We start from the raw sequence: 18473 nt of genomic DNA on the forward strand, positions 1-18473 counted from the left end.
TAGCAAATATTTTCCTATACCTAGGAGCCCTGACTCACGTGCTTATTATTTTACATGATTTAAAAAATATATGTAAAATAAAAAACAAACCAATGTCTTTGCCTGTTTTTTAATGCACATGGTGGAAGCAGTTTGACTCACATTTCAACAAAAAAATAAAAAATAAAATGCCTTGACCTGTTTTCCCCACATACCGCGTGGGAAGTCATTTCACATTCCGGTGCTCACCCGTACTCGTGTTTTTAGGGACATTTTACCTCCAAAACAACAAACAAGAATTTCCCTGGCCTATCTGCTTCTTATGTAACCACTCGCGCCTTCTCTGTACTTTCCACGTGTTATTTTTACCAACATTTTAATTGAAAGCAACAAATGTGGGATTCTTTAAATAACGAGCTGTAAAAATAAATAAACACAATCATGCAACCACATACACTTAATTTATAGAACTATAAGAGACAGATACATTTTTTGTGAAATCTAATTGGGGATGGGTCAAATGCGGAGCAAGAATTTCACCCCACTTACGTGGGTGTGACAATCAGTGCTACTTTAACCTTTATGATTTACTTGCATCTTCAAAACAAACCCAATTTTTTTTTTTCTGATGTTTTAATCAGAAAAATGTTGATGAGCAACTCAAAAGGAATTCCGGCGACGGCAAAGTTCCATCGCACTTTAGGTTGGCCAAATTTGTGTGTTTTCTGGACGATATCATTCTAGCTTGATTGTCCTTTTGCCCCGTTCACTTTTGTTTCTATTGTCTCTTTTCCACTAAGTTTTGAGACGTCAGCGTGACGTGTGGCGATTATTGTAGCGGTCAAAGTTGGAAGTGCCGCCGCGCTCATCACAAAATGCTGATCAATGAGGACGCAGGAAAAACAACAAAACACTTTTGTTAATCATGACGTCAGCAGGTTTAATTTGTCTGCAAATGAAAACGTACTTCACATCCTTTGAAAGAAAAGTACAGTTGGCACGCAAACTCAAGCGACCGAAATACAAGATGAGTGCAGGGAAGATGCTGAGACTTTGAAAGCAATTTGCAAGAAGACACATTTGACAGTTGACTTTTTCTATTTTATGGCTCAAAGCTGAAATTCTTCAAGTTGTCAATCTGTCTCGCAGAAATTCTTCAAATCTGCATGTTGCCAAACTGACCTTGGAATTGCAGACTTCCTGTGTGTTTTCTTGACACTTTTTTTGTGGGTTTTCTCTTGACAGATGTCAATAAATCACAGGGGCCAAACGTGGAAAACATCGATGAGTTGCGCCGTTTCCTGGTGAGTCATTAAAACTTTGTCAACATGCTAAAATGGCCACTTGAAACCAAAACGGCAGACTTCATGTGTCTTCTTTTTTGTGGGTTTCCTCATGATAAAGATGATGTCATGCCATCGAGCCAAACTGGCCGCAGGGTCTGAATTTTCTAAACATTTTTTTACGGTGAGTCATCAAACTTGCCAACATGTCCACGTCAAACCAAAATGACAAACTTCCCTCAACTTTTTTTTTAGGACGCCTTCTTGAGACTTTTTTGTGTGTGCGTCGACTCATGACCGACAAGCTTAGCAAATTTCTTGTTGCTGACTGAAAGTGGCTTCAGGGGATGAATTTTCAAAATATTTTTGAAATAAATATATTGTTTGTATGTTTTGAGGCAAGTCATCAAATGACAATTCATTATTTTTTTGTTGCCAGGATGAACACGGCTGCAAAACTGTTTTTGAGGATCTGAAGTCCTCAATCTGCTCATTGATTTGACAACAAAGGAACGGATCAATAGTGGCGAGTGAAGTGGTGCAAGGAAAGTCAGCATTCCAACGGTTAAGCCGACGAGGAGACGTTCAACGAGGTCAAACTGAGGCCGTGGAAGTCGACGAAGCGCACGATGGCGATCTCGAGGTAACACTTTGATCAACATTTCAAGCAAGTCAAGCAAAAAGTCATCCTGGGGCTCGACGAATTTAGTCCACAAAAATGGAATTTTCTTAGAGCATAAACTCCATCAAATTCTTCTGCCAACATTTTTCATCAATAAATTTTTTTTTTTTTATGTTGATCAAATCCGCATTTCACCACTGGTGGGAAAAAAATCGAATCAAATCACATGGAATTGATGAGTTCAGCCACTTTTCCAGTGTGTAAAATAAGTCGATTGTGATGGGAAAAAAATCCTTTTCATGCCTCACTTCCACCAATTGAAGCATGAAAGATTGATTTGAAATCCTCAGCATGATTTTGGTGCGTCGCTTGCTGCTTAAATCCGCCCTGGAGGGACAAAATGGATCACAAGCGACTCGATTGTAAATATTCGTATGCTGCCACCTCGACTTACGAGTTGAATTCATTCTGGGAAGAAGCTCATCATCGCACTTCCTCACTTACCAAATGAATTTTCCTCATGAAAGGAATTGAAATGCTATGAATTCATTTCAGTCGTTTGCCTTCAGCTTTCAAATTCACTCAAGATCTACAAGAAAAAGGAGTCGTCTTTTTTTTTTTTGCTGCTGAGGTATAAGCACGTCACCAAACGACCTTTGACCCGTGAGTGCTGACCCCAAGCAACATTTTTGTGTCAACTTAAAACAGGAAAGCAAAAAATGTGGGCTGTTATTGAGAAGTGCAACTCGTGCTTCTTTTATAACGGCTGCTGTGTTTGCTGGACGTTTGTTAGCTTACAATGAGCACATTGACGACCGCAACAAGCAGAAGAAAGCCACGCGGGAATATCGCACGCGCGAGGTTCACATGTGAGCGTGCGAGGGGGCTTTCAGGGTCAAACGTACACGCACGCAATCAACTGCGATTTGCTTTCCTCGGCAGACGAGCGACCGAAAGCGCACATCGGAAGCCGTCAGATGGTCCGGAATCCTTTCTGGAAAGTTCACTTGCGCTTCAGCCGAGATGTCGTGCGGGTGCGAGTCGCACGCGTGGCGGCGTCTCACGCCGCAATGTCGTCGGCAAAGTAGGAGAAACCTTTGAACTCGTCTTGGTTGATCTGCTTGACCACGTTGTCGTCCAGCGGCGTCAGGACGGGATCTTCTCGCGTGAAGTCCTGGTCAAAGTTGTTCACGTCACGTTTGGTTTTCTGGCAAAACAACATGAAATGTGCCGTCAAAATATGAACACGTTTTTTTCAGACGTTAAATTTGACGCAAGCGTCGTCGCTGTTGTGCAGAATTCCCAAATCAGCATCAACCGATATTAACAAGCTAAATTTCATTTCTTAACGTCAGCGACGCCACAGCAGACAAAAGAAGCCTTCAAAAGTTGACTCCAGCAAACAAAGGCAGTTGCAACATCGAGCCAAAGTCTTTAAGTTGTCAATAAAACAATGAGCGGAACAAGCGCCGCCATTTTGTCATTGCCGGCGATGAAGCCAACCTGCCACGTTTCCTTGGACACCAAAGCGTTCCAGCGCTCCCTTTTTTTTTTTTTACTTCTGCAAACGTGTCTCACCGGGCTACGTTCAAAGGCTATTGTCTCCAAAACGTCCTGACTTTCAATCTTGAGGCGACACAATGCTGCACGGCTCCCACAGAACCAGTTTGACCAGCGCCGAAGAGCTCAAATAGATTTCTACTTTCAACGCATTCAATCGGTTTATAATGCGCAAGAAAAACGGACAATGTGGGGACAAACCAACAGTATTCATTGGTGAAAAAACAGGAAATTGACCATATTCGGACATACGGGATTTTGAAGATAGCGTCAATAATTATGCTACATTAGAAGTACACAACATCAAATATGATATTAAAGGGTGTGTACAACTTCAAATGTGCTCCACAAATGGCATCATTTCATTATGCGGACATGAGATAGATATGCTACATTACATGTACGAACATTAAATGTGATACATGCACGGCGCATTAAAAAAAAGTGCGAGACAATAAATCAACAAACGCTCCTTTCACATCTGAACATCGCCGTCTCGTTCTCACACGATCCATTCGCCACAGCTGTGTGTGCGTGCGTGCGTGCGTGCGTGTGCGCGTGCACTGACGATGCGAGGTTGGAAGGGCGGTTGTATCTTGCGTCCCTCCAGCAGCGTCCAGTCGATCTCTCGGAAAAAGGGGTGGAGCTTGATGGCGTCCTCCATGCCGTGAGCCGCCACGCAGCCCAGACGCTTGCTGGGACTTTTGGTCATGAACTAAAAACAAACACAGAAACAGAAACAGGTCAGCGTGCACGCGTGAATGTCGTCTCCTCATTCCTTTGGTCATCAAATCCAAGAAATGGTGCGTCGCGCTTCCAAAAATGTCCTGCGGCGTTCAAAAGTCGCCGCTCAAATAATTTGTGGCAGCAAAAGAAGCTGATCGGATGTTTGCTCGGACCTGGTCGAGAATGCCGACGGCCTCCTTGCTGAGCCAGACGGGGTAGAGGACGTCGTCGTGCAGGATGGACTCAAAGAGCTCGTCCTCGTTGTCCGCCTCGAACGGAGGCTGCCCCGCCATCATCTCGTACATCAGGACCCCCAGAGCCCACCAGTCCACCGACGGCCCGTAGTCCAGCTCCTGCAGGATCTGCCGAGCAAACAGACACCGTCAACGTGGCTGAACGGCGGGCCGGGCCAGCCGCCAGTGCCGGCAAGTCGCCAAATACAAATTCTCGCTCCTCACCGATCGGAAACAAAAATAAATGGCAAGCTGCCGTTTAAAACAATGTTGCTTGCAATGCTAACATGGATAAAAAACGCCATTGACATGCTAACGTTAGCATCAGAAGGCGCAACATACGCATTACACGCACGTGGGTGGAACAGATGATTTTCATTCATATTAATGGGACAAGATGATTTGAGATATGAGTGTTTTAAGTTGTGAGCATGGTCGTGGAAGGAGTTCAACTCATAAGTCAAGGCACCACTGTACAGCATCTGTAGTCTGTCTGACTAGAAAATGGCGCCGACGCATGCCAAGTGACCTGACCTCCGGCGCGATGTAGTCGGGCGTCCCGCAGAAGGTGTTGGTGCTGACCCCGTTGAGGACGCCCTCCTTGCACATGCCGAAGTCTGCCAGCTTGCAGTGACCGTCTGCGTCCAGCAGGATGTTGTCCAGCTTCAAGTCCCTGGAGGACACAAACAATCGCAATCGCTTCAACATCTTTGCGCGGGAATACTGAACACGTTTCAGATTGTCGGCCCATTTGGGACACGATTATTTACTGATATGTTTTTTGTTGTTGTTGTTTTTCAGGCTGATGCCGATACTGATATTGATTATTAGTAGGAGGCCAATAACCGACATTTGGAGCCTAAAAATGAAAATATTGGCATCAACATAAAAAAAAATAAAAATCCAAACTCCAATTCTTAACTTTTCTGAAATGTCTTTATGTTTATTAAACAATTTTCATATTAGCAAGATATAGATTTTTTTTTTTTTTAATCTTGGATAATAGACATCTTTGTTTTAAACAAACATTTGAGGAAGCGCCGAGGGTCATTAGCATGTCCTCAAAAGTTCACTAAAAACTTACGCAAGTAAATATCTCACAATTGTTTTCTACAGTAAATAAAGTATTCCAACATTTCAAAATATCTGAAATGTTAAAATGCCACTTATAAGATAAGATAAGATATGATCCACTGATTGTCACACCCATCTAAGTGGGGTGAAATTTGTTCTCCGCATTTGACCCATCCCTTGAGGGAGCGGTGAGCAGCAGCAGCAGCGCCGCGATCGGGAATCATGTGGTGATCTAACCTCCCAATTCCAACCCTTAATGCTGAGTGTCAAGCAGAGTGGCAATCGGTCCCATTTTTATAGTCTTTGGTATGACCCGGCCGGGAATTGAACCCACGACCTCCCAGTCTCAGGGCGGACACTCTACCACTCGGCCACTTATCTTACTTTTAATTTCAAACAAAAACAGAATGTGCAGAGAGTTTCCAAGGTCAGCAGCTTCGCTTAAAAATAAGAATGAAAAATTGAAATAAATAGTTCCCTGAAGTTACTGAAGATTGATTTGTTGGACATCAGATAAAATTAAAAAAAAAAAAAAAGGCTGATACCGATGTACGACAAAATGCTGAATATCTGCACCCATAATCGGCCCAGCCAATAATCGGTCTACAAAGGATTAACTTCTACAACGTTTGTCATCCTTGGTCTGATTGTCTTTATGTGCGTTTTCGGTCAATATCAGCAAGTTGTGTACTTTCAACTACAGGAGTATAAAAAATATAATATTTTTTTTAACTCATTCACTGCCATGGACGTTTATAATCGTCAAGCGGAATTCAATCTTTTACTGCCAATGTCGATTCAAATCTTCAAGTCAAGATGAGTCGGTGAATGTCGACGTGCAGCACGCAAAGACAACGCTGGAGTTTCAAGTGTCATGCAAAGCTGTCGGTGGCGACGGGATTGGGAGCGAAATATTACCAGGCAACAGAGGGAGGGAGCGAACTTGGGTGGGGGGGGGGGGTGTTTTTAGAGGGGGGAGGAGATAAGAGGCGACGTGTTGAGAGACGACAGTCAGCGCTGAATGCGGCCGCTCGGCGCTTGATGGTTGATTGCAAGAAAAATGTCAACATTGCTTTCAGCAATGCTGGTTTCCAAGTCAAGCAGTCGCCCGGACAAGCCGAGGCGCGGCGGCCATTTGCTTATGCAACTCAGCTGCAGCTGTTTTTGGGTTGTCGAATCAAAAGTTGATGAATCCTCCTTAGAAGCTTCTAATGTGTTGTTTTTTTTCCCGCTCAGCCACAAGATTTGGACTCCAGCTTGGCGGCAAAGATGATCATTTTCCAAATGCTGCTCATATGAAGAAACGCTTCTTTTTTATTTTCTTATTATTATTGTTTTTTTTTTTAAATCAGCCAGCCTTCCCACGAAGCTCAGCCAATCCATTGGAGGTGATTAGTTGCGCATCATTACTTGAATTCATTTGACATTCTTGGGCGGATCCGTTTCAAAGTGAACATTTCTCACATTCCAACACACGTCGCATTCACATCACATACTCGGAAGTCGATTTTGCTACAAAAAGAATCAAGAAACGCATTTTTATTTACCATATCATAGAAAATCACAAGTATATAATGACGTATTAGGGCCACGTGTAAATATATATTTTTAGAGGGCGTGGCCAATATTCAGAGAAACAAACTCGCAAATTTGACACTTAACTCTTTGACTGCCAAAAACGTTAAATAACGTTTAGTAAAATCCTAGGGAGGAGTGCCAAAGACGTTAAAAGACGTTTTTTCCAAAACATAGGTGAAACTAACCATTTTCTATTGTTGATTACTGAAAAACGGAATAAGGTAGAAACAAACCTTTTTTTTCTGATGAAAGATGAGAGTCCAATCTTTCACGTGGTAGTATGTGTGTTTCCATAGTCCAAACACATAATTTTCTGTGGACCTTGAAAGATCAGTCAAAATGCTTAAATCGGCTGGCACCCACGGCATCCCTTTTCTGAAAACGTCTGGCAGTCAAAGAGTTAATAAAGTGTCAAATTCGCGAGAAACTTCGGAGAAATACACGTAGCGAACGACTCGGATCTTTGTGGCAAGAATTTTCGGTCTGCTTTTCAAATAAGGAGACAGAAACGGCGTCAACCATATGACGTTAAGCATTGGCACTTTGAAGCGTTGGGTACGGTTAGCGGTTAGGGTTTGACCCCATGACCCCCGCCAATAACGCCAACTGGAACTTTCCACTGGCAGACTATTTCTTTTCTTCCCTGTGAGCGATTGCGTAAAACGTGCCTGGTAACGGCGACTAATTATCATCTGAAGCAAGCGATGATGGCCGCCAGCGTAGAGTGCAACAAGAGAATAGGAAGGCTTTTTCTTGGCATCGGGTCGCATCAGCTATTCAATCCCGTGTCCATAAATGAACACGCCAAGGTGTGTGTGTGTGTGTGTGTGTGTGTGTGTGTGTGTGCGTGTCAAAACACACTCGCTACATGAAAGGCGAGAGGGAGTGCGAGAATCAAATGTTTGTGCGGCTGCAAGAGGCAACAGGCCACTTTTGACGGATGACAAAAAGTCATCAGAAGGCGCTTCTTGCAAACAACGATGATGTCATGCAATCGCTGGTGGTGCAAAACATGTCCACACTCGCAAAAACATTGCCACATCCAAAACATCTTCATGAGATGCGGCGCTCATGCGAAATGCACCCCTTCCAAGCGTCAAAACGTTTTTGGGGGCCCTTTTTTTCGAATTTCTAGCGTTTCCATTCAGTTTTCTTTTCGCATTTCTTGAAAATTCTAATCAAAAAGGGCGGCTGGAAACTCCCCTGTAGTGGCCAAAGGTAGAAGAATCCTGTTTGGTTGGTGAAGCTTTTGCTGCTGTAACTCGTCAATCGTTCACGTTGTGACGGACGCCGCATGCTAAGCTAGCAGCCCACGACGCGCATTAGTTGCCACGACAACTTCTTGTATTTCTCCTCCTTCGACTACTTTCCTTTGGCGGCGGCAAATACACTTGGGGAGTGAGCGTGACAACATCCGAAGATTGAATACGACGAGGGTTGAAGAATTTGGGGTTCCATTCTGAGTCCTAATTGCATAAATTGCAGGAGCAGCAAAACTAAGACGAGAAGTTTGACATTCAGTCCCAAAGAGACCATCAGGTATCTTTTAGCCGCTCCGTCTTTCACTCTTTGAATAGACGGATCCAATTTTCCTTGGAGGAGGTATCGGCGTCACGTGGAGGCTTACCTGTATATGACGCCGTGCCGGTGCAGGAACATCAGCGCCGACGTGACTTCGGCGGCGTAGAACCGCGAGCGGGCCTCCTCAAACTTTCGGGAGCGTTGGATTTGGAACATCAGGTCGCCGCCGTTCACGTACTCCATCACGAAGAACAGACGCTCCTCGAAGACAAGAAAAGTCACATCGTCGCGACAAACAAACATCGCAGCGCCGGCTGAGCGGGAGTCCGACAAAGATGGCCACGCGGTGGACTGGTCGCCAGACAATACGAGGAAAAACTAATCGATTGGTCACTACAAGTTGGGGATTTTTCTTTATAGCTACTTTTTATTTACTTTTTACTTTTTCAATTCAGTTTGTTGTCATTCATTTTTAGAGCAAATGCTTTGTTTTAGTCTGGGTTGTATTTCGTCTTGAAGATATATGGAGCATTTGTCAAATGCAAGATAAAGACAAAAAGGTCACCAAATATGGCGTAGTCAAATAAAGTACAATTGCCAAATTGCTCGACCTTCCTTCTTCTGCACGGCCGATCGTCAGTAATAGCAAATGAGTTGACAAGAACAAAAACGTTTTCACTATCACGCTCAAAACTGTTGGGCAAAACCAAATGGGTCAAAAAGGGAACAATCCACCCTAAAGTTAATCATTGAGGCCAAAAAGTTGGTCAAATGGATGATAACCCACTAAACAACTCAAAAAGTTTGGGTTGTTATGTACTGCCCAAAAATAATAATAATAATAAAAAAAATGGTGTTGTTTTGTGTGTTTTCCCCCCATTTGAGCCAACATTTTGGGTGAACTCAAGAAGTTGGCTTTTTTTGGGGGGGGGTCAATTTAGGTTATTTTTGACCCAACTGTTTCTACAGCATTAGTTTTACAAAAGGAAAATGTAGTTGCACTTTTGATTGCTCTCATTATTGATTTGATTTTGTAACTATAATATTGCGCGCGAGCACACGTTGGACTGGTCGCCAGTTATCAGAATGGCACTTAGAGACAAACAATGGCCTGGCGGTCAGTTGAGTTGCATAAAAGTCCGGCAAATGTGAACGACAGGAGACAACAATGATTCGATCCCTCCACACCCGAGACACCCTTCCTGCAACACACACACACACGCGCACGCGCACGCACACGCACACGCACACACAATGCTGTCGTGCCGGTTGTGTTCTCTTGCTGCTGAAAACGGACCTTCCTGAATTCCAGCTTTCTTTCTTTATATAGGAAGTGCATGTGTGTGCGTGATGTGATATAAACAGCGGTGTATAAAAAGGATCCGTCTTCTCTCCAGGCTATTGTGTGAGCCCGGCAGGAAGTCCAAGCGTGTGTGCGCATTTTGTCTCTTGAACAATCGACAGTAGCCGTGACGCCGTGACGGCTACGGACCTTCCACAACCAGCAGCTTAGCACACAAAGTAGTTCAATTCCGCCAATAAACATTTTTCCACGAAAAACAGGGCTTGTATTTCCGCACAAAAGAAGCAAAATAATCAACAAAAATTGTGAAAAACGATTTTTTTTCAAGCAAATCGCTGAAACCGCGAGTATGCGGCGGTCCAACGTGCTGATTGAATTTTTGTCTAATCAATGAATACACCGATTCATCTTTCCATTGGATCCGTTTATGGAAAAGTTCATCTTGGATGCTGAAACTTTTTTGTTGGAAGCGGGTCAAACGGTCCCGTTGGTTGCCATGGCGACATGATGATGAGCAGCTTACGTAAGAATTTAACATCTGTTTTTTTCCTCTCTCGCTCGCTCGACTTTAAACAGGAAGTGGAAATAGTTTGTTTAAATGTGCTCCCAATTTCCGACTTGAGGCGCCGCCCAATCAAACGCCAATAAACATTTCTCGGAAAGTCAGAGAAAGGCACACGACTCGACGCAGTCGCATTTCAATTAATGTATTGATTTGTACAGTGGACACAGATTAGGAATCAATAGCATTGATTTTGAAGTTTTGAAGTGAAGTCTATGGGTTCAAAACAATTCAGTTGATGGTCATATCCATAATATCGCCGTGTCATTTTTTAAATTATTATTATTTTTTTAAATGTATTATTTTATTTATATATATTTTTTATTCATATCAAGGGTCATAAAAAAGCAATACAGGCGACTTTGGCACATTTTGGCTTTTTGCCAGGGTTCTTTAACTGTTGCAAAAGGTTGCAAAGGTGTTAACAGACCATTTTTACTCGTCACAAACCTTGACTGACTCATCAGACCACACAAACTAAAATGGGAACGTAACCGAAAAATGGCACATTTGTCTAGATTAAAAAAAAACAACAACAAAAGTTGAGGCCGATTTTCCACATAAACTCTCCATTATGTATTTATTTTTTCCATTTTGGGCTTTCAATTCCCATCACGTAGCACAGCTAGCTTGTAGCGAAGACGCCAGCAATTAGCGGCGTCCGCTCGGTTTGCTCTTTCATGCCGGGCACAATTTGCCAATAATTTGGGATGAAGTCATTTGGCCGAGCTGGCCGGCTTTCATCGGGAATCCGGTAAACGCGCTCACCTGTCGTTTGCCCGCAAGCGCTTTCAAACCGCAAACAATTTGCCCATTGTAATGATTGCTTCATGCTGATTGGTTGCTTCACATGGTTTAGGAAAGTCTCATTAAAAAGTGTGAGCTCATCTTGGACTTGTGCGAGCACGTACGTTGGAAGAAAAGCTCGAGATGTTTGTTTTCTCTCCATTCCAAGCCTTGAAATGCCATTTTTAGGATTTCAATGTTGGAGATTTCATTTCATTTCCAAATTTGGACCAACTCAGGACTCTAAATGACCCCATCAGAGTATTGAATGTATGAAGAAAAGAAACAAAACGTTTTGAAACGCGAACGTGGTGTGACGTTGACGAGCGCTGCCGTCGTCCGGGGTACGCGCGTTTCTGTTTTCCGTCAGAATTCAGCATTGCAACTTGCAATGCGCAGCGTTCACAAGCTCCTCTTCCTCTAATTGGCCGGTACCACCTGCCGACACTCATTAGATTGGCACGGCGGGCCAATCAGAGGCCACACAATCACAAATGGTGACCCTTGAACGCCACGTGGGCTCGATTCCCGGGGGGCGACGCTGCCGGTTGCACACAAACGACATGCTCGGGTTGACTTTTACAGGATTTTTAAGTAAATGAAAACAAATAGTTGAAGACGGCACAAAACAATACTGAAGTCTAATCAAACCGTTTTTCTTCACTAAATATGATCATTTGTTTTATGAAATCAACTCACGATCAAAACATTTGATATTATTTCAGGCTGCTTGTGTTACCAACCAAGTCATGATAATGTTATTATTGCGAGCACAAGCGTCACATTTCTCATTCTTTTCATGTCGCCGTTTTTTTCTGGACTAACGGTACTTCAAAATATATATATTTTTTTAAATAAAAGTGAAAATTGAGAGTATAGACACTTGTTTAGTGCGCTCATTTTGTCTGCAGTCCCGCTCGGAGTGGCGAGCGGAATGCGGCGGCCGCTGCCGTTGCGTAACCGTATTTACATTTCTGTGCCGTAATTAGGCCGATAAGAAGCAGCAGCGCGATGCCACACTTGATTGCAAAGCAGGGAAGAGGAAGAGGAGCAACAATGAAGGAGGAAGAAAAGGGGAGTCGGTGGAAAAAAAAGCATCGTGATGTCACAAAATGGCTGCCGTGACCTAAAAATGTCTTCATCCGAAAATGCTGTATTTATCAGTGGAGAACATTGAAAGACTTCAAAGGATACTTTTCAGCCGTAAAAATTCCATATTTTGTTGATTATGAATCTCATTTGTGGACTTGCTGCCGCCTGAGAATGACATCACAGGTGCTCAGGTAACGACCAATCACGGCTCACCTGTTTTCTGGGTTTGTGACGTTAGCAAACTGAGCCATGATTGGTCGTTAGCCGTTTCCTGAAAGTGGGATTACAAAAGGATGCAATTGCAGCGGGATTATTATTATTATTATTATTGTTTTTTGTTTTTGTTTTTTAAATCCCACGGCCCTGTGGCGGCCCGACGGGTCACCTCGTGCTTCTTGGTGTGCTGAGCAGACGTTATGCAAGACCTCCAAACCAGGAAGTGTGTTTGTGTGTGCGTGAATGTATAGTGTATGCAGTGTGTCTGTTTATTGCGATCACACGGTGTTGAGATTGTGTGTGTGCGCGGCTCCATATAATACACACGATAAGTATCAAAAATGTTACATAAGCAGCCAAAATCTCTTTGTCTGAAGACAGTGTGTGTGTGTGTGTGTGTGTGTGTGTGTGTGTGTGTGTGTGTGTGTGTGATGGCGACTCGCTGTGCATGTGCGAACACGTCATGTGACCTCCCAGTCGGCCGGTCGGCCACCCAGCGCGCGTGTGTGTGTTGTGTGTGTGTGTGTGTTGTTTGTGTTTGTTGTGCGAGCGACATAACAGGAATCCATCATTTGCGGAGGAGACGCCATCTTGCAGTGTTCCAGAACCTTCCGAGAAAATAAACATCGCGCTGATTGAAATTCGGGACTTCAGCCAAATTGTCGCAATTGATGCTAACGATGCAACCTTTGCCCTAATTTGGTTTCTCGGTAACTGAAAGTCAAATCGATTGATTGATTTTAGGGGAGGGATTTCCCCGCCCAGCAAAAGCTCCCGATGCACAATGAAAACAAAACTGGATTGAGACACGAAACGGGATCAAAAATAGAAATGGAAACAAAAGAGACTAAATGAAGCCATTACAGAACGGACGTTTACACTAAACCGGATTGAGAACGCAAAACAAAACAGGATTGAAAATGTACGTTCGGAATCCAAACGTGATCACAGAAGACATTCAAAAGAAATGGAAGCAAAAAAATACTGGGGGGGGAAAAATGGAGACGTGGAACAGAAATGCGAGTTCACGGAGAACATGTTTGGAAACATCTGGATTCAAACCTCAGACGGATGAAAACTAAGTGCATCACTTTAATTATTTTTTTCATGGACGGCAACGGCAAATTCTAATATTTCATCATTTTTTAATATTTGTTATAATCATTCCAGTCCCTCAACTATCATAATAATAATAACAACAATTATTATTATTATAGTTGCTTTTGACTTTTGTTTTATAAATTCAGTTTGATTATTCGTTTGGAGTCATTTTTATTTTTAGGGAAAAAAATGATTTCCTTTAGTTTTTATTAGGGTCAGTATTTGCTTTATTTTGATGTTTTCTGTCAAAATCGGCTTTTGTGTCATAAAGCAAAGTACGATTCCAATAAACAACGGTTGAAAATTCTTTTGTCCGTACGGCCTTTCAGTAAAAGCAAAACAAAAAGTTCATTTCATAGGAAATGAATTGACAAAGATGAAAAAAACGACGATTTTCACAATCGCTGCAGTCCGTTCGTTTGTTGCATTGAAAAGTGTTGCTTTTTATTTGATTTTTCAATGTTTCCTTTTTGCTGATTTTTGGTGACCTCTAATAACCTCGCCGTGGGAAATGTTGCGTTTTCCCTCCCGACATGAATCGTGATCCGACCGGCTGCGGAGTGACGAGCGCTGGCACCTGCGTCCGCGTCTCAGCGCCGTCGCGCTCGGATGGAAAAGAAAAGAAGGCGTCTTTACCTTCAGCGCGCGTACGTAGCGCGCGTATGCATTCCGCGGCGGGAACACTTATGCAACGCGTGCGAGACAAAACATCCAGCGCACACAGGAAGTCGTTGCCAGCGAGTTTTTAACCCTGTGGGAGTGAAATGTTTTTTGTTCCGTGACTTCCGATGGCTTACGTGAATGTCAACATTTTCCAAACGTAATCATTTGCTCCAAAACAAAAGCGCGAGTCATATCAAGTCCGAAATCTCGGAAGCCCACTTGAGCTCGCCTGCAGATATTTGTCATTTTGTAGGTGGCCAGTGGGCGCCCCCTGCAGGCAGCGGCCGTGTCTGCGCATGCTCGCGCTCTTACTTTGGTCTGGAAGCAGCAGTGCAGGTGCGTCAGGTAGGGATGGCGGCGGGCCAGCGCCAGGACGCGTTTCTCGGTCAGCGTGCAGTCCACGTCGTCGTCCTGCAGGATGACGTCCTTCTTCAGCACCTTGACGGCGAAAACCTCCTCGCTGGCCTTCAGCTCCGCCAGCATCACCTTGACAGCAATCAGACAGGCGAGTATTGGCTCCATGACTCACAGTTGCGCTGTACAGGTGGTCTCAAGGGAGGGCGGGGCTAAGCCTTAACCCCGCCCCCTACAGTGATGAGAACGTAGCACGCTGACCTTTCCGAAGCTTCCTTTTCCCAGCACTTTGATGAAAACAAAGTCTCTCAGATCCATCGGTTTGGGCTGGGCGGCGCCGCGACCCTCGAACTCGCCCTTTTCCCCTCGCTCGTCCGTTACCGTGGCGACGGACGACGAGAGCAATGACAGATCCTGGCCACGGTGGTCAAAGGAGAGAGCTTTGCAGATGTTCTTCTGCTCCTTCGCGTCTGCATATAATATAGACGCATATATTCAAAAATGAGGTCATGATGATGATGATGATGATGATGATGATGATGATGATGATGATGATGGTCCATCCTGGTTGGCGGTCAGCACCTGGGTCACACGGAGACGTAGGGGCCGACCTGGACCGGTCTTCTTGGGTCGGAGGTAAGGCGGGAAGCCGCTCGGGGTCGTGAATCTCAGGGAGCTGCACGGATACCGTGCGGCACATCGGCAACAATCGGCGACGCAACAAACGCACAAAACACAAACATGATTCTTTCATTCATATATTTCATTATTATTATTTTGAAATACAACAGAGTATTTTTTTTTCTTGCTTTGGTTGCATTTTCATGAATTTTTAAAAATATTTGTCTAAAATGAATAGTTTAAAATGAAGTCTTCTCTTAGGAATGCCATATTTTGCTTTTTTGTTTGTTTGAGTGGAAATACATTTAGTTCTAAATTATTTTCTTTTGTTTATTATTTAAATAATAATTTTCACAGTTACAGAAAGTGATATTTGCTTCATATTTGTGGAAATTTAGCACAAAAAAAATGTTTTAAAAAGTTGTAAACATTTATATTTTTGCTAACTTAAATATAAGGCAGGATAAACATTTGCCCTCTAAGAATTATTTTCTGATTTGCAGGAATAACGAATCCAAAAAAATGTTCATGCGGATTTCATTTTCGTTTGAATTTAAATGACAAAGCTTTGGATTTTTGGCACGCAGAGTAATAAGTCAATCTCAACATCGCGGACGCAACGAGATTGCTCGCAAAGCCGATTGGCCGGCGGAGACGGAAACAGTCGACGCCCACCTGCGGGTGCGCCGACTTTTTGCGCCTCTGCGCGCTGTTGGAGATCTTGTCCGGCGTGACTCCCAGGTCGGAAAGGACTTTGGCGATGGCGCGCGCGTCCACGCCGCAATTTGGCGCCACGTTGCTTTCGCAGCGCCTGTGGACGTTCACCTTACACACTGACACACAAACACACACACACACGAACGCACACAACCAGCGTTTGTCCAGCTTCAAAACTACTTCAAGTCCTCGTGAAGTGAAAATGCAGTGCATATTTCTTGTACAGTTTTAAAGAAAAATGTCCTACTAAGTCAGGCTGGGTATGATTGTAATTTCCTCAATCGATTCACAAAAGTTCCGTTTGATTCGATTTTTCCCGATTCAATTAGATTCACTTCAGTTCAATCCCATATCAATTATGGAACATCAATTCTGCTTAAATGATAAAAAAATTAAATCCAGAAATATTCGATGTTAATAATAATGTCCATTTTGCAGAGGCAGGAACGGGTCAAATGTTACACAAACATTGACATCAGCAAAGATGAGATACAAATATTTTCATAATTCTGATTTAATAATAGTAAATATAAGCTAAAAAGATTCAGAATTGCCTTTTTGTGCAAAAAGTCAGGTCTTAATACTTTTAAATTCATGTGAACAGTAAATTTCAAGAAAAAAAAAGTGATTTAAAATTCTATTTTCTTACAAATTGATGGAGGAAAAAGGAGATACTTGAGTAATCGATTTATGGTTGTGGGAGTCGATATTGGACTTGCAAAGGAAAATCGATTTCATATTGATTATTCGATTTTTTTTTAAACCCAGCATGAAGCCCCTGTTGTGGTAAATGTGTCTTTTGATAAATAAATAAATGAATAGACACGACTCATTTTGTAGTATGTCAGACTTTGCAGGCATTTTGGGCAATTGCAGCACCTCCAAAGTCATCTTTGATCTGCTTGTGCACGTGCACGTGCGCGTGCGCTGGTTGCTACCTTTGCATTGCAGGCCTTGCCTGAGCAGACCCCACAGCAGCGATCCGCAGTGCTCGCAGAAGGTCAGAACTTTAAAGTTGTGGATGCGGAACTTGTGCGGCAAGTTGACGCTGAACCGCTGCGAGGCCACTGGCTGAAAGGAAATCAACATCAAGGAGGAGGAGGAGGAGGAGGAGGAGGAGGAGGAGGAAGGTGGCGCTCACCTCCTCCGCTTTGTCCTCCGCTTTGTCCTCCTGCTTCTTCATGGCGGCACATTTGGTGATGATGAGCTGGTGGCAGCGCTTGTGGACCACACACGTGCACACTGCGCCGCAACGCAACAACGGGTCAACACGTGGCGCCGGAGCAATCGTCACCGACAGCTTTCCTACCTTGGCACTGGTAGCCCTGCTTGCCCAACACGCCCCTGAAGGCCACACACACGCACACACAAAACAAAGCAAAGAAAGAAAAAGAGCATTGAGGTCAAAAAGTGCGGAGACTCTTCTCCAATTCATTGCATGACAAATTGTTTCCTTCCTACGTAACGCGATGATTCCTCAGACACATTAAGGAGACACTTCAAGGCATGCTCCTAACTCAAAACACTTGTATCTCAAATTGTCTTTCCCTATTGAAATACATAATAATATTGCGCGCCTGCGACTGACCATATGAAGTCCCGACAGTGCGAGCAGTAGGTGGGCTGCCGCAGGTAGGTGGCCATGAACTTGTGCCCGTTGACCTGGTGAACCCTGCGGCGGAGGGCGCCCTGCCGCTTCCTGGGACGCAAACGCTGGCGAAAGACGCGCTCCTCATTGTCGCTGCTGACCGCCGCCGCCGCCGCTGCGAAATCAAGAAAAAAGTACAAGTCACAAGGCAAAAATAAATAAAAAAGTGGCCAGCTGATAATTAAAAGCCACGAGATGCCGCAAAAAACTTCCGGTGAGCGATAACGTCAAATTTCACACACATTTGCTTTAGTTGGAAATGAAAACTGCACATTGAGCACATGTACACTAGATGGCAGTATAGCATTGCAGAGACCAAAATGGACAACACACGCTTAGCCAAACCCGAATGTGTTGACTTCCTTTTCAAGGGTTACGTTCATTTATCACAATATAATACAGTGTGTGTATTCTTGTCTTTCTATTTTCTCTTCCACAATTTATTGCTCTTTTAAAATTTCGTCTTTAATGTCATCTTGTGGGGACATTTTGTCTAATAGACACAAGCTAACATGAGAACCCAATGATACATTTTGGCGAATACATAACAGAATTTTGCTGTATTAGAGCAGAAAGCACATTTAGCAACAGTGAACAAGTCGTCCAGTGTGTGTGTGTGTGCGTGTGTGTGTGTACGTGTGTAAGCTAATTAGTTGATTGCAGCTCTCAAGTCAACCATGTGATGTGGGGCTAAGCAAACACATTTAAGTAATGGCTGCCATTTAAAGCCACGCACACACACACGTGACCAAGGTGAAAGGGGAAAAAAATAGCCTGGTAACGATCAAGCTTTTTCCAAAGATGCAACAGTTTCGTTTTCTAAGCTTTACTGAG

The 18473-nt window shown here is 43.7% G+C and overlaps 1 protein-coding gene across 3 annotated transcripts in view; it reads right to left on the reverse strand.

Annotated features, from left to right (window-relative positions):
• Nucleotides 1-1180: 1180 nt before the first annotated feature.
• The window catches only part of LOC144061124 (protein kinase C epsilon type-like), a 28002-nt gene continuing 10709 nt past the window's right edge, over nt 1181-18473 (reverse strand). For all 3 annotated transcript variants that reach the window (XM_077581254.1, XM_077581255.1, XM_077581256.1), the window contains 13 exons: nt 17580-17754; nt 17301-17335; nt 17133-17233; nt 16930-17062; nt 15950-16107; nt 15236-15329; nt 14915-15123; nt 14612-14785; nt 8683-8837; nt 4938-5076; nt 4344-4532; nt 4013-4159; nt 1181-3091 (listed from right to left, as the gene is read on the reverse strand). In XM_077581254.1, the coding sequence (XP_077437380.1) occupies nt 2945-3091; nt 4013-4159; nt 4344-4532; nt 4938-5076; nt 8683-8837; nt 14612-14785; nt 14915-15123; nt 15236-15329; nt 15950-16107; nt 16930-17062; nt 17133-17233; nt 17301-17335; nt 17580-17754 (1856 nt within the window). In that variant the 3' untranslated portion in view covers nt 1181-2944. The remainder of the gene's footprint in view (nt 3092-4012; nt 4160-4343; nt 4533-4937; nt 5077-8682; nt 8838-14611; nt 14786-14914; nt 15124-15235; nt 15330-15949; nt 16108-16929; nt 17063-17132; nt 17234-17300; nt 17336-17579; nt 17755-18473) is intronic.

This window comes from Vanacampus margaritifer, chromosome 12, assembly GCF_051991255.1.
Source record: "Vanacampus margaritifer isolate UIUO_Vmar chromosome 12, RoL_Vmar_1.0, whole genome shotgun sequence".
NCBI lineage: Eukaryota > Metazoa > Chordata > Actinopteri > Syngnathiformes > Syngnathidae > Vanacampus > Vanacampus margaritifer.